The 24,542-nt window shown below is 35.8% G+C and overlaps 1 protein-coding gene across 1 annotated transcript; it reads right to left on the bottom strand.

The window, feature by feature from the left end:
- Positions 1-10,861: 10,861 nt before the first annotated feature.
- Positions 10,862-18,786, bottom strand: LOC141389836 (general odorant-binding protein 99a-like). Its single transcript, XM_073962002.1, has 2 exons — positions 18,628-18,786; positions 10,862-11,814 (listed from the first exon to the last, which is right to left on the bottom strand). Exons 1-2 carry the CDS (start codon positions 18,664-18,666, stop codon positions 11,407-11,409), a joined length of 447 nt encoding a protein of 148 aa, XP_073818103.1. The 5' UTR covers positions 18,667-18,786; the 3' UTR covers positions 10,862-11,406.
- Between the last annotated feature and the right edge of the window lie 5,756 nt (positions 18,787-24,542).

Consider the following 24,542-nt stretch of genomic DNA (forward strand, 5'->3'; position numbering starts at 1 on the left):
AAAAATTTATGAATATTTATTCCGCACTCATATTCCCGATGGAATAAAAAACCCAAAACAAACCAAAAGAGCGAGAAAAAAAAAGAAGCACAACAGTGATAGTTGTTAGTGCTTTTCTCTCAAAAAGACGATCAGTTGAACCGCGTTACCAACCACATATCAGAAGTATTAGGTGGTCGGCCAACAATGCAATTTTAATGCAAATTAATATTTAATTAATTTAATTAATTTTAATAAAATTTCAATAAAACGAATGAAATTTATATTAAAATTAATGCAAATAAATAACTTTTCTCCAAAATAAGCCAAATTTGCTCCTCTTGCTCCTTATCCGGCTCGAAGGACAATGTTTATCTCGAAAACAGTTTGGACAAAATCCCACAACAAAAAAAGAGCGGCAACCGGGGAGCAAAACTGGAGCCAACGAAGATAGGAAAAAAGGCACAACACTTGCAAAAGAAATAGTGACAAAACGAAAACACTTTTTATTTACCGAACTATATCGGGTGTAAATAGAAACACTTTCCTTTTATTACTATAGAAAATCCACAAGTTAATCGGAAAATGTTTATTTATATAAAACTCAAAATTATTTTAAATTAATCGAATTATTAATTAACAAAAATGTTCCAATATTTAAATTCAATTTATTAATGCAATAGCGCCAAAAACAACTACGCGCTCGAACAACGAAATTCAACTTCAAGTATAACAATATAAAGCAACAATGTATCCAAATCCGCTCACAAATATGCCGGCGAGTGACATCTCATTTAAGGTTGCCATATTAAAACATAGACTTCATCACAAAGTTACCAGATCGGTTTCGCCGCCCCTTATTCAGAATTAACGGCGTTTCACGAACGTGAACAGTTAGTATACACCGTTGAAACCAAAATGTATTAGGGATAAATATCACTATAACTTATTGCAAACAACACACAATTAGTTTTATTTGATAGACAAGAAGGTTTTCTTCCGTAATAACAATTAAAAGTGCGCAATATTTGCATACATTAGAAAATGTACGGTTCGAATCCCAAAAATACCAAAATTTATGTCGCAAAAATTAGTATACAACGGAGAATCCTCGTGGAACTGTGTAAAAAATTCTTGATATTTTTGAACAAAATGATACTAAATCTGTACTTAAGATCATAAGGAGTATATTAATTGGCTTTAATGGCACTTATAGTGACAAGTCCAACGTACTCTGGATCGTAAAATCCACAAAAATTGGTCATCTACAAATACAACAACTGTAGCGACAACATTCCGGATGTTATGTCCTGTTTATGAATTCTAAAGCCATGAAATGCTCAGAGAAGCTCTATAGTTTCAATATGGGGTGATCTTGATCGAGTTTCGACTTGTCCTGTTTGAAAAACCGGGAATTTCTTGAAGGAAACCCATACTTTTGAGGCCATTGTCCTTTTGAAACATGTAATAATCCTTAATCCTTACACATAAGGACTTTCATTTTGAGATAAATTTCTCACAAATTAAGTCCCTTTTCACATTGCCACCAAAAATAAATAGTAGGAGAACCTCAAATTCTGGTGTAACCCCGCAGAGATACTCCACCACCACAGAAGGATATGATAGCTAATTTAAAATTTTAATACAGAGCTTTCTCTGCTGTTATAACGCATGGATTGTGCACAAACGTTCTGAAAAGCTGTGTTCGCTTCACTTAGGACCAAAATACAACTATATGGATCAGTTAGAAGTAGTTCATTAGACATTAGTAGTACATTAGACACTAGGGACACGAAAAGCATGTCCGATACTGCTAAAAGCCGGTAGGACAGTATAACTGTAGCGCTTACAACGGACCTTGAGGTTCTCCTACTATTTACTTTTGTTGGGAATATGAAAGGGGGCAGCATTTGTGAGAAATTTAAATCAAAAGGAAAGTCCTTATGTGTAAGGATTAAGGATTATTACATGTTTCAAAAGGACAATGGCCTCAAAAGTATGGGTTTCCTTCAAGAAATTCCCGTTTTTTCAAACAGGACAAGTCGAAACTCAAGATCACCCCATATTGAAACTTTAGAGCTTTTCTGAGCATTTAATGGCCTTAGAATTCATAAACAGGAATTAACATCCGGCATTTTGTCGCTACAGTTGTTGTATTTGTAGATGAGAAATTGTTGTGGATTTTACGACCCAGAGTACGTTGGACTTGTCACTATTAGTACTATAACTGCCATTAAAGCCAATTAATATACTCCTTATGATCTTAAGTACAGATTTAGTTTCATTTTGTTCAAAAATATCAAGAATTTTTACACAGTTCCACGAGGATTCTCCGTTGTATACTAACTTTTGCGACATAAATTTTGGTCTTTTTGGGATTCGAACCGTACATTTGCTAATGTAAGCAAATATTGCGCACTTTTAATTGTTATTACCGGAGACAACCTTCTTGTCTATCAAATGAAACTAATTGTGTGTTGTTTTCAATAAGTTATAGTGATATTTATCCCTAATACATTTTGGTTTCAACGGTGTATACTAACTTTTGCGACAGACTGTATCTACTGAAACAGTGATGTGTGTGGGTAAATGTTTATTTTGAGTAATTTCAAATAGGGGTATGTAATAAACATAATGAAACGAGATCTCTAATAATAACAACAATTCTTTAGTTACTTACATATGTAATTAATTATATGAATTAAGTATAGTAACCATTATAACATTAACTTAACTAGTTTGATCTTCAGCGTGATCGTAAACACATATTAGCACATACACAGAAAAAATGGCCTCTCTAACATATGTCCCAAACATATTTTGCAGCAAACATATATTTGTTTGCAAGCAGCCCTAAACATATCATATGTTTGGGCCTACAAACAAATATATGTTTGGGTACAAACAAATTATATGTTTGGGTGCAAACAAATACAAACCCAAAAGCCAAAAAAAACAAACACATGCTCCAGTGGGCGCTTTCTGAGAGCAAGGGAGCGTAAATGTCAATGTGCAACACATTGAAATATATGCTCACTTGCTCTCAGCAAGCGCTCACTGGCTATTTCTAACATGTAAACACATTTATAAATGGGGGTGCTTTTTATTGAAGGGCATAGAAAAAAGCAAAGCAACAAAGACACATATGTAGGTACATATAAAATTCCAATGAAACATATAACACACTGTACAATTTCAAGAGTTGGCCTGGATTCAGCGGTGGACTGTATATGAACTTATGGTTTCAGCGGTGGCAACTCGTTGAAACTGCAAAACGTTTGGCGGGTTGAATCAAAAGTCAGGTTTGTCTTCAGTTTTAAATATGTAAAGCAGCAGAGTTTATTAGCCTGCTAATCGTTTGGCTTCTATACAACAAGTAAAAATTCATATATTGGTGGACATTTTGGTTTGTATAAAAAACAAGCGAAACAAATGGAAAGAAATGTAGTTCTAAATTGGGCTCTTTTACCGAAATGAGTGAAAGCTCATATAGGTAAAAAGGCTGCCACATTATAATGATCTTAACAATCTAGTTAACGTCAGTTAAAGTGGATTTAAATTCAAAAATGTAAATTCATAATGTGAAATGCAATTACTTAAATCTATGTTGTTGAACACAGTTCAACACACACTTTAATAAAAGAAAAACTGAATGAAATAAATTATTAAAAGTCAACCTTTTAAAAAGAAAAAAAAATTATATAGAAACATCTTTGAACGCTTCTTCTTAGTTGTGAAATAAAACACATTTTCTTCAAAGTTGAAATCATCAGCGGGAAATCGGCATCTGGAATCAAATGATTATATAATGTAATAAATAGATACATCCATATTTCAAATATACATATGTATGTATATGAAAAATGTATTGATGTAATTACCAATATTAAATGCGACTTCTTCCTTGTCAAATAAAATATTTCCATTCACCTTTTTGATTCAATTGTAAAATGTATTGGGCAATTAAATTACTAAAAACCACATTTTTTTTAAGAAAAGACAAAACATTGATTTATTCACTCACTTTACCGTCTTTGCTCAGCGATGTTCTCTAGAACACTGATGAAAAAGACCAACATTATTAATACCATTTTTTTCTTGCTACGTTGGTTAACAACAACAAAGCACGAAACACACGTGTTTTACGCATTACACCATCCACTCAGCTCTTTATTATAAACCAGCATTTCGCAGCTGCAAGAGCCCTGTTGTTACTCTCTTTGACAAAAATCCTCTCCACCCATAAAAAATATGTTCCAACATAAAAAATATGTTGGTACCCAAACATATTAAATTAAGATATGTTACAAAATGTTGCAAACATATATTTGTTTGGACACAAACAAATTATGTTTGGATCCAAACATATATTTGTTTGCAATCAGTCCCAAACAAATATTTGTTTGGATCCAAACATATTTCTAACATATATTTTTCTGCGTGCATATCTTAACAACAAGTATGAAAGTATCAGGCAGATGTGTTGAAGGAGATACAGTGGATCCAAGCGAAAGTCGTACAGCTATTACAATTTATTTAATTGGCTTATATCTCCGACACAAAAGCGATATGAAAAAAGTATTTACGCAGCTTTTCAGTTCATTCGGTCGACAATTTTAAACACACAAAATAAGAAAATAACACTGTGTCACAAAATGCAACTCAAAGTTTGGTGGTTAGAAAAAAAAACAACCAATTGGAGATGAAAGCCCTTGATTAGTATACAAGGTGTGCCTTAACCAAATTTCAATGGAAGGAGCTTACACCTACGAAGTTTTCGTGGATTCTGAAACTGCAATGTTCATAGATGAGAAATATCAAAAAACAAAAAAATCGCTGGAGAGGTTTTTAAATAAATCGCGGTCAAAGTACACACTTTTCACGATTTTGCTTGAAAACCGCAAGCCTTATGAAAATGGGACTAAAGAAAACCTTGTAGCAGTGAAAATTATCTACAAGATTAACCTTTATGACATGCTCGTAAGTTTTACGGTTTTTGAGATATAAAAGTTCGAATTGGGACAATGCACTGATGGTATCGACTCCTTATAAAACAATATCATGCACGTGGGTCATAACTAACTTTAAATGAAAACCGCTTACACCTAGGCATTTTTTTGCGAATTCTGAAACAGCTATGTTTGTAGATGACAAAAATCCAAAACAAGAAAACATCACTGGAGGGATTTTTAAATAAATCGCGGCCAAAGTTCACATTTTTAGGGTTTTCTTAGGTTTTCACGATTTTGATTGAAAACGGTGAGTCCTATCGAAATGATGCTAAAGAAAATATTGTAGCTTTAAAAATTCTCTAAAGGATTGACCAGTATGATTTGTTCATAGCCCAACAAAATTTTAAGGAAGGTGTTCCATGCGGTGACGTGATTTCATGGCATCTTTTGCATTGGTTCAAACAAAGTCGTGAAAGTTCCGATCTTTTCATTAGCATTTGAACCAATGCAAAGGAAGTCGTAAAAATCCGATCTTTTCATCAGCATTTAAACCCATGCAAAGGAAGTCGTGAAAGATCCGATCCTTTCATCAACATTTGAACCCATTCCATCGATCCAATAGAGATGAATTTCGTGTTTTTATTAATACACATTTTTCTTAATATATAAGATTAATGATTTACAATATGGTTGATGTTGTCGGAGACTCGAAATCACAGCCAACGTTGTTAAAACTCTCGTCGTAATGATAATGTCATGGCAAACCTTTGGTGAAAATGACATGCCAAAGCATTGGTGAAAATGAATAGCATATTTTGGGTCCACGCTCATATAAAATTCATCGATGAAGATGCTAAAAAGATAACATGCCAGATCACTTGCACCCATGATTGAATGGCATCTTTGGCATCGAACACTTTGCTGGGTAGGTTTTACCATTTTTGAGATATAGAAGTTTAGGTCACATTTGTGAGTTTTTTTTTTTTCAAGATTGACTTTTGTAATTTTTTCCTAGGTTGTACCAATTTTGAGATATACAAGTTTAAGATGGGAAATTGTAGTCATGGCATTGTTTTATAAGAATGCGATACAGTCAGTGCATTGTCCCAATTTGAACTTCTATATTTCAAAAACAATGGAACCTACGAAAATATCATGAAGGTCAATCTTGTACAGAATTTTCACTGCTACAACATTTTCTTTAGTCCCATTTCCATAGGACTTCCGGTTTTCAATCAAAATCGTTAAAACCTTAAATCCCCCAAAAGTGTGAACTTTGGCCGTGATTTATTTAAAAAGCCCTCCGGCGTTTTTTTTTAAATTTTTCTCATCTATGAACATTGCAGTTTCAGAATCCGCAAAAACTTCCCAGGTGTAAGCTCCTTCTATTTAAATTTGGTTAAAGCACACCGTGTATATTAATAGCTCAAGTTTCTGAGATGAATTTTTGATTTTTCCTCTATAATACTTGGAAAAATAGATTCATATCTCTCTTTGGCTTTATTGTAGCTTCATTTTGAGATTACAAGTCTTCAGCCAAATCGATTGGTGAAACTTTTTGAAGAATATTTCATTCTTCTAACTCAATTCCTTTCATATCATGTTCGTCCTTTATTTCTTGAACCGTAGTAGAAGTACCACAAGATGAGATTTTTGAACATCCAAATATACAGTGGCACAGATAAGTATACGTACACCTTACACGAATGGAGTTTAGGCTAAATCGTTGTGTTTTTACAGCAACAACTGCACTGTCTGGCTCCTTGGTGACAAAATAACCATAATTACACATATTTATTATGCCCTCAGCCTTTAGGTTAGAAAGGGTATATGGTAAAAACCAAATTTCCTTTACAATTCCATTTGAAAAAATTGCGGTTTTTTGTATAGAGGGTTAGGAAAAAATTCTGCTTTGAAATCTGTTGCGTTCATAAAATGGGACGATGAGCGCAAAAGTATTTGTAATATTTTCAATTCTATCGATTACAGACACTTTGCAGACAAAGATTTTGTTTTTTTCATTTTTGTTGTTGTAAATATTCACTCAGTTATTCACAATCAAATACAAGAGTTTTTGTTGCATCAGGTTTTAAAAAAGTTGTAGCAAAAAAAATAACTTCATATTTGTTTAAATGTTAAATAAATTCGAAATGAAATTGGACAAAATTTATTTTTAATTAATACCAGAGGGTGTGATTTAAATTATAAAAATTAGTTTGGGTCTGGAGGTACTTAGTTATATAGCAATAAATTAAAAAAAAATTAATTTTTTAGTGTTTTTAAACTTAGCCGAACTTAGGTTCAAATTTTTTTTGGGGAATGAAATTGGACTCTCTGGATACGGAATAACCACATTAGGGCTGCAAATATTTGCAAATCTTTTGATGACTGTATTTTTAAAATAAGGGATTTTGCATGAAATTAAAACATATTTAGCTGTGCATTTGTATGGGAGCTATATCAAAATATGGACATATCTTGAAATGTTTGCAAGGAGGAGTTCTACCCAGTGTTGCCGAATTTGACGATTTTTTGAAAAATGACGATTTGACGATTTTATGGTCCAAAATGACGATTTTGACCCAAAAAAATTTCACAAAAGACTTTAAGAACAAGTAAATAAGTATCAGTCGGCTTTGTCGACAGAGATATACCCTCAGCATGGGCAAATTGAAACACTTTTTTCACAAAAAACTTATGTATTTAGGGGGTTTCAAAATTTTGGTCGTATGAACCGACAAAAATGTTGATTAGGATTAAAGTTCAAAAATTTTGCGGAAAAGGTGCTTAAAGGAATGGACCTACAAGACCATGGGGGTGCCATAGGGGGTTTTTATACCCTTCGGGCTGTTTTCTCAAGAAGTATGGACTTGCACTCCGAAGGAGTGGACCGATTGAGCCCATATTGAAACCTCATCTAAGTTTGGTAGAAATTACACGATGTGCAAAGTATGGACCAAATCGGTTATTCCCTACAAGAGTTATCGTGCGCACAAGTTTTGCGACAATTTTTGAACATTTGTGGGGGAGGTACCTGAAGGAGTGGACCTATATGGCCCATCTTCGAACTTTAATCGAATCTGGACAAAATAATTCGATACCCAAAATTTGAACCGAATCGATTGATCCGTTCGAGAGTTATCGTGCGCACCAGCCAGACAGACGGACAGACAGACAGACGGACGGATATTGCTAGATCTACTCAAAATTGTCTGAAACGGATATCGTACAAACATACTTGGGGTCTAAAACCATTATTTCGATGAGGCACATTTTTGGTCGTATCAAAGTGTAAATACCCTCTTTAGCCTAAAGGCTGAGGGTATAAAAACAATGTTGCAAACTCGATTTTATGAACTTATTTAATGATTTATTGCAATTTCCAGACGGATTGGCTATATTTAGGCACATATTGGGAATACAGGTATTTTCATAGTTTTTGCTTCATATTCGAATTATGTAGCTGATATAAAAAATTTCGTTTAGCATTTTAATGGATTTAAATCTTCCTTGAGAAGTTTTCGAGTATTATATCTAATTCGCTTAAAAAAATATAAGTGCAGCTTTCTTAACTTCCTACTAATGCCCTAAAGCTGGGTTCACATTGTCAGTTTTGAGTGTCGATATTTCACAATTATCGATAATTGTGAAACCGTCCAGCAACCACAAAATATTATGGTTGCATGATGAATGACAAAAATGAACGGCCTCACTAGCAAGAAACCGCAAAGCTGTCATTCAAAACTGACAATGTGTACCAAGATTTAAACGGTTAGTCAGTTTTGAATGACAGTTTTTATCGATTTCCCATTGCCCAACGACCAATATGTGCGTCTACAGAAGGTAACTGTCAAAAAAGCTTTATTTGAGCTAAGCTGTCATTCAAAACTAACAATGTATACCCATCTTTACCTTGCAAATTCGATAACATAGGGAAAACTATAATTTTGTGAAATATATTTTGGAGCGGTATTTAAGTGAGATTGGGTTAGATTTATTGGTGTGAGTTGTATTCTTATGCTGTCAGTCACATTGAGAAAACTATCAGCGAAAAAATCACATTAAACGGTAACCAAACCTAATATTGGACCATGTTGACGATTTTTGACGATTTTCAAAATTTTGTTGACGATTTGAAGATTTTTTTGACGATTTCCGATCAAAAACTGTCGGCAACGCTGGTTCTACCCCCGGAGACATTATAGTACCATATTATAGCTAAATATGTTATTAAATATGGGATAACAAGTAAAAATTCAATGAATCGGGGGTACCATAAAAGTGGCTACATCGAAATATAAATCCCTATTGAAAATGTTTTGTAAGAAGATTTTATACGCAGTGAGAACACAGAATGCAAAATTACAGCCAAGTTGGATTACAAATGTGATCATGATATTCAAAATACCTTAAATTTGGAGGTACGGTTACATGGTGGCTATATCAAAACCTGCACCTATGCCCATAAGTTTTTGTGGAAATATTTTGTGACCACTAGGAACCCTAAGTACCAAATTACAGCCAACTTGCTACGAAACTGTGGCTTAAATCCTCAAAATACCGAAAATCGGAAGGTACCGTTATATGGGGGCTATACCAAAACATTAGCCGATATTGTTCATATTTGGCCCATTATTACCCACAGGTACAAACTGAGTTTGTGCATAATTTCAATTCGTTTGCAAGTCTTGCGTCTGTCTGGCTGGCTGGAGCGCACGATAACTATCAAACGGATGAGCCGATTTCGGATAAGTTCAGTTTAGGTCCTGCTCTCGAATCGCTTTGATTTTTGTTGTAGCAACTTATATTCACTGCCCCACATACGACGGTACAAGTTTCATCAGGGGCATGTCCATACATCCTGAGAAAATAGCCTGAAAGGTGCAAAAAAAACCCTGTGACACCGTGTGTAGCGGTTGGAGCGTAAGATAACTCTCGAACGGATCTGCCATTTCGGTCCAAAATGTGGCCTTCGTAATATTTTGTGCAACCTTTGTTTAAGTTCGAAGATAAGCCATATCGGTCAACTTCTTTCAGCCTCATTAACTATGGAAGGGGAGTTAAAATTGTAATTTTTGGTGCAGGTTTATTTAGGAAAATAGCGCTAGGAAGGATAACTAACGTTTTTCCTATGATTTTTACGGTCGAATTTAAATTTCCTTAAAAAAATGTGTTATTTACTTAAAGTGGCTCTATTATTTCGCACACTTCGTTACAGGCTCTGCCTAATACAAGGTCAACCCCCAAATTCGATCCAAATCTGAACGGATTTCGATAAAATTGGGCACATTTATTTCTAAACCGAATTCAGTGAGACATCCAAATTTCATCGAAATCGGGCATATATTACGTGTATGGTGCAGCAAATACGTGAAATCGGCCGAAAATATATGTATATGGAAACTATATCAAAATCTAAACCGATTTCAATAAAAATTTGGCGCATTTATTTCTAGATCGAATTCTGTAACACATTCCAAATTTCATCGAAATCGAACATATGTATATAGTGTATTTAGTGCAGCAAATATATGAAATCGACCGAAAATGTATATGGTAGCTAAATCCAAATCTGAACCGATTTTCCCCAAAAGCAATAGCGTTCTTTCTATGACTAAAATGATATTCCCCCATTTTCAACTGAATCGGACAATAAATGCGACCTGTACGTTGCAAACGGACCGAAGGACATGCATAAATCGAATTAGAAAGTGATTCTATGTATATGTCTAGTAGAAAATATGGGTCTATTTCGTTTCCTTTTGTACCGCGGTTCTAATTGGCCCATATTGAGCCCCACACTACATTAATTGGTAGTAAAACATTTTTGCAAAATTTTAGTGAGTTCATTTAATTTTTTAAGTAGATTTTCTTCTTTAAGATTTACTTCGGAAGCCCATTCTATATCAAATAATAACAACCACCATTAATTATAGCTTTCTTAACCATTTCTTTAATTATCTTTATAAAATTTTTTATGTATCTTAGATATGTATCTTATTGTTGTGTTTTGTATTTGTGTAGCTCAATGTTCGCAGTGTTCTGTATCCAGACTTAGACCTAAACTTCTTGAGGTCATGAATTGTCGTACACCGATCACAGAAAGTTTGATAAAGGTTTCCAAATATGGCCATAGCAAATACTTGTTCAAAGATGGTATTATTGATTCTTTGGTTTGGTTTGGTTTGGTTTTTTTTTCAAAAATTTTCACAAAATTGCAGTTGAAACATGAGATGTTGTTTTGTTCCAGGCATTTGTGAAAACTTTTGTTTCAATGTTTCGAACACCATTTATAATGACCATTTTTGGAAAACTAAACCCCACCCATAACCAGTGTTACCCATTTCATAAACCTAGGAAGGTGTGCGTATGTTCATCTTAACCTAAATTTATGTTTCAATAAATTGTTGTATTAAAATATAGTGTATACAATTAAGTTTTTGTTTGTTGTTTTTTTTTTCTGATTTTTTTTTATTTAAGCATGAGACATTTGTTCTTGACGTTTCTTAACATAGGCTTTGACTTTTTGTCCAACTTCACTGTCCATAAGACAGCTGTGAACTTCATAAACATAGACATCATTAGCCTTATCACCCTTGGGATGCTTGCTGAGACAATCTTCGGCCAATTTCTGGACATCACCTTCTTCCATGTCCATTTTGAATTGTTTGGCAATACGATCGGCATGCCAGCCCATGTGAGTACAGAAGATGTCCATTTTCACGGAGGTGCACATCAAGTATTTGCGCACAGCTTCTTCATTGGGGAATTTGAATGATTTCATTTGGTTCATTTGTTCCTCGGTCAAGGGAACTTCTTGCAAACAGGCAGCACGAATGGTTTTAATTTCATCGGCAGTCTTGGGTTGCCATTCGGCGGAGACCTGCAAGGATCAGAATAGAGGACAATTTAAATTAGTAAATGTCATTGACTTAAGAGAATAAAATCAATGGGATTAACATTTTTTCTAATGAAATGTGAAAGCTTTGATTTTTTTCTGTGTACCAAAAATTCCAAATTATAGCAATTTCAGTATCATTGCGTGGGGCCTATACCAAAATAAATTCTTTCGAAGCATTTCTCTTTTTGTAATGCACCGTAAATCAAAAAATTTCACCGAACTGGATATTTAAATGTCATAGTATAGAAGAAGTAGCTTTTGCCAAAGCCATATAAATTAACACCAAAAAGGCCCACGGGAAATCTGACATATTTTGTACCTTTCACTTAAACGAGTATAACAATGTATTTCTTACTACATCGGTGCAAATCAGTGCTATCGGAAGATAACGTCCGACCCATATTGTAAAAAATGTTCAATTCCTTATTAAGTCGAAATTCTAAATTTTATCTATAATTGGTAGGAAAATGTAGTCAAAACTGTAAAAACACTTGAAAAAGGGATATTTTTGCAAATGTTTTTGGAAGCCCACAAAAATTTAGGGCTTTTTGGAACTTTTGGGGTGTTTATCTTATTGATTGCGGACGTTACGACTAAATGCGGAGATTTTGCGGAAGCGATATCTGAAGGAATGGAAGTGGATCTAATTTCGACAGATGTCGTGCACACCAGCCTTTTTGATTGACCAACGTATGATTTTTTAGGGCTTTCGTCCCATTATTTCAGGACATATAAACTACCCCAGGAAAAAACGACATAATTGTAATCAGGGTCAAAAGGACCAGCTGCGCTGAACATTTTAGAACTGCCCTTAAACTGCAGATAATTGAAAATTTTAAACTTTTGCGAGTGAGGTACCGAAAAAAATTGTCCTATATAGTGCACCTTGAGACTTAATTTAAGTTTGAGTAAAATATTAAGATGTGTTGTATCGATGTCCATCACTTCTGAAACATTAACTGTCTAACAGACATTTTAGTTTTTCCTCATATGAGATAGAGATTTTAGACCATTGTGTTAGCAGTCATGGACCTGCCCACTAAAAAGTATTATATCGCTCTAAGCAGGGCAAAAAGAAGTACATTCGAGAAAAAATTCAAAACGGTTCTCAAACAGCACTTAGCTGTACGTACTTAATCAATATTTTTGAAACTTTGTAGGGGACATAACCGAAGGTGTTGTACGATATATACCTTCTTGGAATTTGACGTACGCAAATTACCGTGCTCTACAGTTATTTTGTATTGATTTTTTGAGCTTTTGGGTTATTATCTCAGGAAGTATGTATGTAACAAAGAACAGGCGGGACCGTTATATGGTGGCTATAGAAAATCGTGGATCTATACTGTCAATTCTCTGTATGAATGTTCTATATCCCTAGCGAAGAATAAATACAGAATTTCAGCCGCTTCGGTGGAATAATTGTATAATTGTTCCACAAATATCCCAGATGGGACAAGATAGACTTCTCTCATATCAATGAGTGCACCCCGATTGCACATTAGCTCAATTATATGGGACCTACTGTTTATCGCCGATTCCGAACGGCGTGGCTTAAAACACCACTTATAGAGAAGTTTTACATGGCTGTAATACTCAGGCAATGTCGCCAACATTACTGAGGGGTATTTTGCCACCGTTGAAAATTTGTGATGTTGTCTGGCCGGGGAATCGAACCCACGTATACCATTGCACCACGGTAGAAGAAAATAAGGAAAACAGGGGCGCAGATTTTCTATGAGTGCTATAACAAATCGTGGACCTATTGCAACAAATTTCTGCTGGAAAGTTCAGCGCTCCCAACGAAGTCGAAGTTTAAAAGATTGAAAATACCGAAAATCGGGAGGTACCGTTGTATGGGGGTCTATATCAAAACATGGACCTATAGCAGCAAATTTCTGGGGGAAAGTTTAGTGATCACAACGATTACTAAATACGAAATTTCAGCCATTTTGGTGTGGTAATGACGATTCTACCTTAAAAATGCCGAAAATCGGGATATACCTTTCTATAGACCCTATAGAATCAATACGTGTACCTGTATCAAAAAATGTTTGGGGGGAAAGTTTAGTGCTTCCCACTAAGACTTAACACGGTTATTTCCGTGCGATAATTATGCTAAAACCTTTAAAATACCGAACGTCGGGAGGTAACGTACTATATCAAAATTTGGATCGATAGCAATAAATTCAGGTTCAGCGCCCCCAACGATAACTAAATAAGAAATGTTAGCTATTTAGGTGTGATAATGAGGTTAGCAATTTAAAAATGCGAAAAATTGAGAGGTACAGTTCTGTGCTTCCAACGAAGACTAAATAAGAAATTTAGGCGATTTCGGTGTGATAATCAGGATAAGACCTTGAAAATACCGTAAATCGGAAGTTATCGCGCCTATATCAAAACGTGGACCTATAGTAACAAATTTCTGGGGGAAAGTTCAATGATCCCAACAAAGACCAAATACGAAATTTAGGTCATTTCGGCGTGTTAAGTTCTATGGTGGAGGGTATAAAAACATAATATTGCTGTTAAGAGGTCTACAACAAGAAACTTCTGTAAAAAGGATCCTTGAATAGCCCTTAAACTGCACTAAATGGAAAACGATGCATTTTTTGAGGAAAGACATTTTCCTTCTTTCCAATGCAGACCTTCTTGGAACTTCATATACGTTTGAAAGAAATTTTACGATGAGTAAAGTTCCGGCCATGTCGGATACTCAATTCGTTATTTATCGTGCTAATCAGCAATTTTAGTTGCGTCTGTCAAAGTTTTTTTTGCAGCTTTTGATCAATTATCTCAGGAAGTATGAACTTTCACCCGAAAATGTATCGTCGTATTAGGGGCCGCGAAGACAATTTGTTTAAAAAAATCAAAATGGTAAGAGACATGTCCTTAAAATGCACATGAGGGAGTTGACCTATATATGCCATATTCGAGTTTTATCTACGTCTGGAATAAATATTACGATGTGTAAAGTTTAGAACAAATCTGTTACTTCCTTCCAGAGTTGATAAAAAATTAACTTTTGTGGGGGAAGTACTTCAAGGAGTGGACGGATATGGCCCATCTTCAAACTTGATCTAAGTTTGGACACAATATAAAGAGGGATAATGTTTGGATCAAATCGATTGATCCGTTCGAGAGTTATCGTGGGTACAAACGGCCAGACAGATAAATGGACAGGCCTTAAACGATTCGGGATTTCATCCAAACATACGTGACTCCAAAACCAGAGCTGTAAACAAAACGAAAACAAAGACGGAGGAGATATCTCGAGAACAGTTTAAACTCTACATCTCCTGATTTCACCCACTTCAGATGGCATTGAGATCGTAAAGTATGCGGATTAATGCGTAAAGTATGCGAGGAATATGCCAATATTCGCCATTAAGTCTACCGCCACTCTGTTCACCACATGGACGGCAGAGGCGAGCACTGAAATGAATGTCATGGTCGATGGCAGCAGAATTCCGATCACCATAGCCCAAAATTCTAGGGGCCACATTCGACAGCATGTTCACGTCGTCTGCGCACGCCAAAGCTATCTGCGACAAGTTCAGGTTACTAGTCGGCAGCACTTGGGGAGCAGATACAGAAACCTTGTTGACCACACATATATATAACGCGATAGGTCGGTCTGCGGTAAATACAATACTCAAATCTGTCAGAACGCCGACCTGTAGTGGAATTCTGTATCACATTTTTGAGTTACCGACAAATGTCGGTAAAATTAAAACACATAATTATGAATGAAAAGTATCAATAAAAGTTGTCAACACAGTGTTGTTGGTAGGACTTAGCGAAAGCTTTATTTTGGTTGTTACATTACCGAAAAATATCGTTAATTACCGAAATTATAAGAATTTTAATTTTACCGATTTTTGTCGGTAAGTCAAAAAATGAGTTACAGAATTCCACTACTGAGAACTTAAACAGGGTGCCCCTCATGTCTTCAGTGGACCATCTACTGTAACGTGACAACCACAACAACAATACAACCGGCCAACAGAGAACAGCAAGGCCCCACTATCCAACAACGTCACAACCTGTCAATCCATACACACTGTTGGATTCGCTTGCTTTCTGTGGGATGTATGTTACAGTTCAATTTCAGGCAAGCGACAGCATAACAACTGCAGAGTAATTCTCAATTGATTTGTGCGACTGTACACACTAATATTCCAGTTTCGTTGCGGAAAGACAGGCCTGCTACTGCAGTGAGCCAGCCATACGGGCTTGAGTACAGTTGGGTGTTCGTGGTCCGCCAACCGACACGGGAGTGAAGAGAGGTTGGGAAGAATTTTTGAAAGCTACCCCTTGGCGCGGCGGCTAATACATTCACTCTACCTTCGGGTGTTGTACCACTCCACCTTCGGCTGTTGTTCCACTAGCCCGTACTCGTAGTATAGTGTAGAAGTTAACTAAGAACTAACACTAACTAACGACGACCCGAACAACCGAGCCGAGTGCTGAATCACCGAGTGGCCGAACCCCTACAACACGAGAGCCCGATCTAACATACGAACACCGAGTGGCCGAACATCTGCAACACGAATCACCGAGTGGCCAAACACATACGAACCCCAGTAGCCGAACATCTACAACACGAATCACCGAGTGTTTGAACACATACGAACCCCGAGTAGCCGAACATCTACAACACGAATCACTGAGTGACCGAACCCCGAATCACCGAGTGCCCAAACACACACGAACCCCTAGTAGCCGTTCATCTACACACAACACGAATCACCGAGTTCCCGATTATCTTCAAATCGCCTACAACCGAACTGCGAATCACCGACTTCCCGATTATCTTCAGATTGCCTACTACCGAACGGCGAATCACCGAGTTCCTGATCATCATCAGACCATTTACGGAATCCGAGTTGCCGATTCCCCAGCCAATTATCCTTCTTATTGTATTTAAACATCAGTAGATTATAAATTAGTTTTACATCAACAAATATCCGATTTAACCCCCAGGAAAGGGAGATTACTCGTCTTATTATTCCGTAAGGTTTATATATAATTGTGCCACAAACGTCCCATACGGGACAAGGGAGACTTCTCTCATAGCAATGAGTGCACCCAGATTCATATTAGCTCAATGATATGGGACCTACTGTTTATTACCGAGTCCGAACGGCATGTCCTAACACACTTGCAGAGAAGTTTTTCATGGCTGGAATACACAGGAAATGTCGCCAACATTACTGAGGGGTATTTTGCCACCGTTGAAAATAGTTCGATGTTGCTTGGCCGGGGAATCGAACCCACGACCTTCAGCGTGCATGGCGGGCGTGCATACCATTGCTCCACGGTGGCACCCATTCCGTAAGGTTTAGTGGGCCCTTATGGCGACCCTGGACACGACTACGTCTACCCCAGCCTACGACAAACACAATGACATGCTTTCGTTGCAGTACTTGCTCGGGTGTTACCGTGATAGCCATCCTTATCATCATATGGTGGATGAAACTCCCACACCCACACATGTAAGGAGGGATCTTTATGATCAAACGTTATCAAACAAATTTAAATAGCATTCATACGGATGCAGTCGCAGATGCCATAAACAACTAGCTTGGTTTTTGTACAAGATCGATTTCACTTTAGGCCAAAAGTTAACTTCATTTTGACTCCCACTTTTATTTTTTCAACAAGGTATATTTGCAAACAAACAAACGTGCAGAGAGTAAAATTCTTGTAAAACATGTACTCTTCGCAAACCAAACAGCTATGAGTAATCGGATCAGAGCAAATATGTTTTGGGATTATAATAGAGTCATGTATATATATGTTTTTTGTAACAATAACTATTTTTACATATTTACAATACACACTCTCTCTCTCAAAATAGGTTTGTTCTGACTCTACGTCGGTGGTGCTCAAAATATTTTGAGCATTAGTCTCTCTGAGCGAGTCTTCCTTTGCTAAATCACGACAGATGAAAATAAAGAGAAAATATGTTGTTGTTGCAGTCACGTTAAGGTATATGGGTGATCTTGGCTGCTCTACGTGTATGTAGTTCGAACAATGTGTACACAAGTTTTAAGCGGTTAACTGCACTTGCTAATTTAAAAAGAAAAAAAATACTGGCAGAACCTTTGTGGCGTTTTTTATTGGGAAAGCTGATACAATTTTGTTTTTTTTTTTTTTTTCAAAACAGACCAGCTTATTCCCATTTTGTTTTTTTTTTAATATTTTAAAACAACTAATTTATTAGTGGAAAAAGTTTGGCATCGTTCGCCAAGGGATAAGCCAGGGAAGACTAGTTTCGATCCTAGCTACAGGATCTCATCAGTTCCCTTGTTTTTTTTTTCAAACAAAACAGTCGTACTTTCAATACCGAAAATCCCTGTAATGAAATTTCTCTACAATAAAGATGTTTTTAAAGCTCATGTCGAAATTCTCACACAAAATAATCTCTCTATAACGAATTTTCTTTATAACGTAGTAATTCGTCGGTCCTCAAGTGCTACGTTATAGAGAAGGTCGACTGTAATATTTGAAGCTCTACCGCTGTCCTTGGGTTTGACAACACATTTATTAAAATGCATTCCCTTGGCAACGAGAGTAAAAACTTCTCTTTGTTCTTTTCAAAATTTCTTAAATCACACACAAAGACTAAACAAAAGTTTAATTTTTTTATTCTTTTCTTTTCAAGTGTCTTGACTTTAACAAAGCCTTCACAAATTCCCACAGGTCACACTTTTTTCCATTTACTTTTTTAAAAATCTTTATATAAAAAATATATGTGCTTTATTTTTTTTTTTTTCTTTTCTCACTTACACAGGCAACAATGGCCAACAAGGCCAAAAATAATTTCATCTTTACTTTCACTCTCGTACTATAACCGCGTCGATGAAAGATTCCCAATCAACTGATTTGATTTGAGTAGTGGAAAAATGCTATATAAGCATTCCCTCTCATCTATTATCATCCTCTGACGCACACAGGCTGATTTGGGAAGCGTGTGTTGTACGCTGCCGGTTGGTGTTTAAGCTGCAGCAGTGTCTTAAACTGATAAGAAGCGAAAAACAGATTTGAACCTATTGTGCTCAGACACACAAACAGATCTCTGTGCAAATACAACGATTTCCATTTGTTTAAGAAGCGACCGGGCGATAGTTCGCGATAAGCCGGTACACGTATTTGTTTCGTTTATTTGCACTGCGTTTCAATTGTTTGTTTGTTTGTATACGAGTACTTCCCTGTATTCTCCCGTTTCTAATTTTGATAATAATTTCTGGAATAGTATTGATTTTAGGGATGACTAGTAAAAATGATTGACATTTGTTTGTTTAAATCTGCGACCTGATAAGCATAATCCACCGTCATAACCTTTGCGGCAGACATAATCACATTTAGCTGAGTTCCAACGCTAGTTTTGTTCTTATAAAAAACGTAATACACATTTTGTTTGAATTTTGTATGTGATAAAATCCATTGGGAAAGTAACAAATGTAATATACAAGCATATGTAGAAGAAATGTATGCAACATAAAAATCTGTTTCAAAAACTTAACAAAATCCGAAAATTTTATAATGTCCGACGTACGAATTCTGGGCATAACACATACGGTACACGTTAAAAAAAGTATTATCCTATGATAAAAGGAAACCAACTAAAAAATCGCTCTACAGACCACAATTATTTTCCAATCGATGAACAAATTTTACCAGTTCATTTTTGTGGCTAAACAACAAATCCTACAAAAATCTGTGAAAATTTGGTAAGATTTTGATATTGCTCCACTATGCATATATAGCCAATTACACTGTGACACAAAATGGAACTCAAAGTCTGGGGGTGCAAAATTTCTTTAAAATTTCTAATTTGCTCTCGGAAGCAAAGTTCTAGCTGTTGTCTTAGATAACATAAATTCTGAACATAAAAAATATAACAAACCTCATCTTCTGGTCAAAATAGACAATATCAAATTTCCTTTACAATTTTTTCTATGGGTTTTGGTTTACAGGTAAGGGCCTTTCATAGACAGTTCGTATATTTCAGAAAGATGTTGACTGATATCCTTGCTATGTTATTTTGTTGATTGTTTTCTTGAATCTATGGACCAGAACCAGAGATAAAAGGAGAAAAATCGAATTTGTTGTGCTAATTAGACCTGTTAGACCGTTTGTACACAGGTCGTATGTTCTAGAAACATGTTCATTGAGATCTAAGAAACACTTTTAATTGGTTATTTGCTTCATATTTGATCATTTTGACCAACCCACAGAGAGGAAACATAGGCCAAAAGTTGCTCAAAACTCAAAATACGAAAATCGCATTTTTGTGAAAAAAGTATTTATAATCAGCCACCTGACTCCATTCGCTATTACCATCCGCAACTTTCTGAGGTTAACCAATCCAACGCAGTAGTCGATTGAACTCGGTCATAATAAAAGCAAAAAACTACATGTTCTAATACTTGAAATTAGTTGAACATTAAAATGATATTATTTTCGCGAAAATGTATATTTTTCAAAATTTATTGTTTTTGTAAAGTCTCGGAACAAGTTAAGCTTTTATAATATTCAAATTGTTTTTGCATCTTTATTTTTTAATAGTGGTGGTACATCTCCTTTTCATGCAAATTTTTTATGATAATTTTTAAGATAATTCAAATTTCAAAATTGAACAAGTATGTACATTTCCCCGTCGTTTTCGGACTATAGTAACTTCTGATGTTTTATGCTCTTACGTCTCGCAAATCAGATTCAATCATAAACAAGTGAGCAAAGGCTATAGTCGGGACGGGCCGACCATGTGATACCCTACACCACTACCCCTCTGCATAAGCTTTTCACTGGTAAACATTTATTTTAGGGAATATAATCCGACTACCATCAAACATAATATTCCCTTTTTCTCTCTGGGACCCCCATAAACAACCAAATTTTCGTGACCATCCGATCAAAATTGCGACCTGTAACACAATTGCAAAAAATGGAAGAATTGGATGCATTACCCACTATTGTGGAATCTCCCATGGTTGGCCACCTTCGCAAACTACTTTACTTCAATGTAAAGGTAATATTTTATTCTTTCATTAACAGGCTTTACCGTTGGAATACCCCTACTAGAAGCCGATGTATTCACAAATAATAAAACTTTGAATTTGTCTCCACATAAGTTTTTCAGCATTCTGACCCCTAAATATTATCCGACTATCTGTGGGGCCACCATCAACCCCCAAAATTTCGTGAATATCCGATCAAAATTCCAACCTGTAGCGTGATTACAAAAAAAGGAAAAATTGGGTATATTACTGACTTTTGCGATATCTCGGTTGTTTGCCTACTTACGCCAACATACTTTGCATCAATATAAAGGAGATATGTTCTTCTTCCATTGACTATTGGAATACTCCTACCAGAAACGGAGATATTCACATAAGAAAAAAACGTTGACTTTTCTCCACATAAGCTTTTTGCATATTCCGACTCTTGAATATTATCCGACCATCACTAAACTTAATAAGCTTCTTCGTCTGTGGGACCCACATCAACTCCCAAAAAATTCGTGACGATCCGATCAAAATTGCGACATGTAGCGTGATTAAAAAAAAATCGGAAAATGGAAAGTATTACCGACTATTGCGATATCTCTGTTGTTTGACAACCTACTTTACATCGTTGTAAAGGTGATATTTTCTACTTTCCGTGCTATGTTTTGCTTTTGATATACCTCTTAAAGAAAAAGAGATATTGACTTTGAAATACAAGGTTGACCTTTTCTCCAAATAGGTTTTTGCCCATTCCGACGATCCGATCAAAAATGCGACCTGTAGCGTGATTACAAGGTTTAGATGGACAGATGGACGGACGGACACACATAGCCAGATCGACTCAGCTCGTCGAGACATTCATTTTGGTATATATATGTATGGGTCTGCGACCATTATTTCGATGCGTTACAAACTTTTTGGCCAAAACCAACTTATAATACCCTCCCCACATAGTGGTGTAGGGTATAAAAATTGCGCATGTTTGCGCAATTCGGAAAAAAATCTATTTTTTCAAATTAGACTCCAAATATAAAATTTTAAGGTAAGATATTTTTCAAAATATAGAAAGATTTTTTTTCAGCGTTAGCCAAAACTTTTTATTTTATTTGTATTCTGGCGTATTCATCACAAAAATCTGTATTTTTGATATATGTTTGCACCATTCAGCAAATTTTTTTTCTCAAGAAGAATAGGAATGATGAAACCAGTGGGAATTTCAAAATATTTTGAAAACGTTTTACATAAAACAGTAAATTTGAACTGTCGAACGTTAAAATAAATACCTTTTTGCATATACTCAGCAAAAAATCAATTTTATTCAGATAAAACAAGTAAAAAAGTATCAGTCGGCTTTGCCGACAGAGATATACCCTTAGCCTGTGTATATTGAAACAATTTTTTCCCAAAATACGTATGTATTTAGGGGGTTTTAAAAATTTTGGGCGTTTGAACAGACAAAAATTTTGATTAGGATTAAAGATCAAAAGTTTTGCGGAGGAGATACTAAAAGGAATGGATCGACATTGACCGTTATGGAAGTGGATCTCCAGCCGCAACATATGGTGCCATAGGGGGTTTTTACACTCTTCGGGCTGTTTGCTCAAAAAGTATGGACTTGCCCCTAAAAAAACTTTTACCATCGTAAATGAGGCAGCGAATGCAAGTTGCTTCAACAAAAATCAAAGTGATTCGATATCAGGTCTTAAAGTGAACTTATCCGAAATTTTGTGTGGGATGTACCGGATGGAGTTGACAAATATAGTCGATATTTGATATTTGATATATTAGGATGTGTAAAGCATAGACCAATTCGGCCACTCCCTTCAAGAGTTACCGTACGAACAATTTTTCCGAACATTTTTGAACTTTTGTGGGGGAGGTACCTTAAGGAGTGGACCGATATGGCTTATCTTCAAACTTAAACTTTGTTTGGACAAAATATTACTAAGACCATATTTTGGACCGAATCAGCAGATCAGTTCGAGAGTTATTTTGCGCTCGACTCCAAATTGTCTGAAACACATTTCGTCCAAACATACTTGGGGTCTAAAACCATTATTTAGATGAGGCACATTTTCATCGTATCAAAGTGTATATACCCTCCTTAGCCTAAAGGCTGAGGGTATAATAATGGCGTGTTTAAGGAAATAAATGTTCTTACGAAAAATTTTTTGTATTATTTAAAATTTTATATTGACTTTTACCCCTGGCATCCGATGTCCTCGACCGTACATAAGATATTGATTCACGCTCATGCAGTATTATGCAACGCCTGTATGATATTGACGTAGCCAGGGCCAGGTCAGTCATTGATTATTAAATTTTGTTAATTATATACATAGTTTAAATATGTATGTATATGTAGAACAATCATTATAAATTTGCTTATTTTTAATTTTATCGTATGTGCACCAATAATTACCAGCATTAACTATGAAATAGGCTGAAACATATATGTATGCATATTGGAATATATTGGGTGCCACCGTGGTGCAATGGTATGCACGCCCGCCTTGCACGCAGAAGTTCGGGGGTTCGATTCCCCGACCAGGCAACATCAAACATTTTTCAACGGTGGCAAAATACCCCTCAGTAATGGTGGCGACATTTCCTGAGTATTTCAGCCTTGAAAAACTTCTCCACAAGTGGTGTCTTAAGACACCAGTGCCAAAGAAATTCTCGATCAGATTGTTTCTCTGCGCACGTATCTATTTGAGCGATCAATTGACACTTGGGTATAAAAAGTTTCTTGTTGAAAAACAAGAAACAAGGGAACTGATGAAGATCTGTGGCGAGATCAGAAACTAAAGTCTTCCCTGCCTTACCCCTTGGCAAACATCGCCAATTTTTTCCCACTAATAAATTAAAGTTGTTTTAATAAAATATTAAAACAACGACTATGGGATTAAGCCTGACTATTTTGAAAAACAAAATAGAAGTCGTCATCCCAAACAAAAGACGCCAACCCTCCTAATGGTGGACAAAATTTTGCCCGGAGTCGGAGTCGAGTTATTTTTTTCTACTCAGACTCCGACTCCAGCAGAATTGCTCGACTCCGACTACGACTCCGACTCCAAAACCCTGGTTATAACTTAAAAATAAATTAATAACGCATAATTGATATTTTCCTGAAAAAGTCCCTCGTTACATTTGATTCTCTAGAGATCCCTAAAAAGCAAGTGAATTTGTAGATCCCTACGTAGCGATATCAGTTCTTCCCGAAATGAAAAAGTATAAATTTCCATTTTTTATACAATTTAAAGTAATTCACGAACAAGAAATTCGTTAAGGAGTGCAGTTGGAGTCCATGACGAAATCTGAACTGGTGTTGGGAAGATAATAGAAAAAACATTTTGTAAGATGAAACAAAATCAAAATGCGGAGAGCGGAGGAATTAAACTCTGTTACTCTGTTACGGTACAGCGACGGTGATAAATTGCAATTTTTTTGTAATTTTTTGCTGATAAATTGAACTAATAAAAAGTTTTGTTTGCCATGAAAATCATATTTAAATACATCATTTTTCATTTTCCAAACAATATATGAAAACTTCATGCCAAAGCATTGGTGAAAATGACAAGCAAAAGCATTGGGCGTCATTTTGGGGGCCACGCTCATATAAAATTCATGAATGAAAATGATAAAAAGATGGCATGCCAGATCACTTGCACCCATGGTTCAAATCATGATTTG

Source organism: Musca autumnalis, unplaced genomic scaffold (assembly GCF_047663935.1).
Source record: "Musca autumnalis isolate F117 unplaced genomic scaffold, ASM4766393v1 scaffold_1, whole genome shotgun sequence".
NCBI classification, from domain to species: Eukaryota; Metazoa; Arthropoda; class Insecta; order Diptera; family Muscidae; genus Musca; species Musca autumnalis.

What these genes read in the sequence shown, in the direction of transcription:
- LOC141389836 (XM_073962002.1), bottom strand. Translation starts at nt 18,666, where the DNA reads ATGAAATTATTTTTGGCCTTGTTGGCCATTGTTGCCTGT. An exon ending in TGTTGGCCATTGTTGCCTGT is followed by an intron (nt 11,815 to 18,627) that starts GTAAGTGAGAAA and finishes TGATCCTTGCAG; the next exon opens with GTCTCCGCCGAATGGCAACC.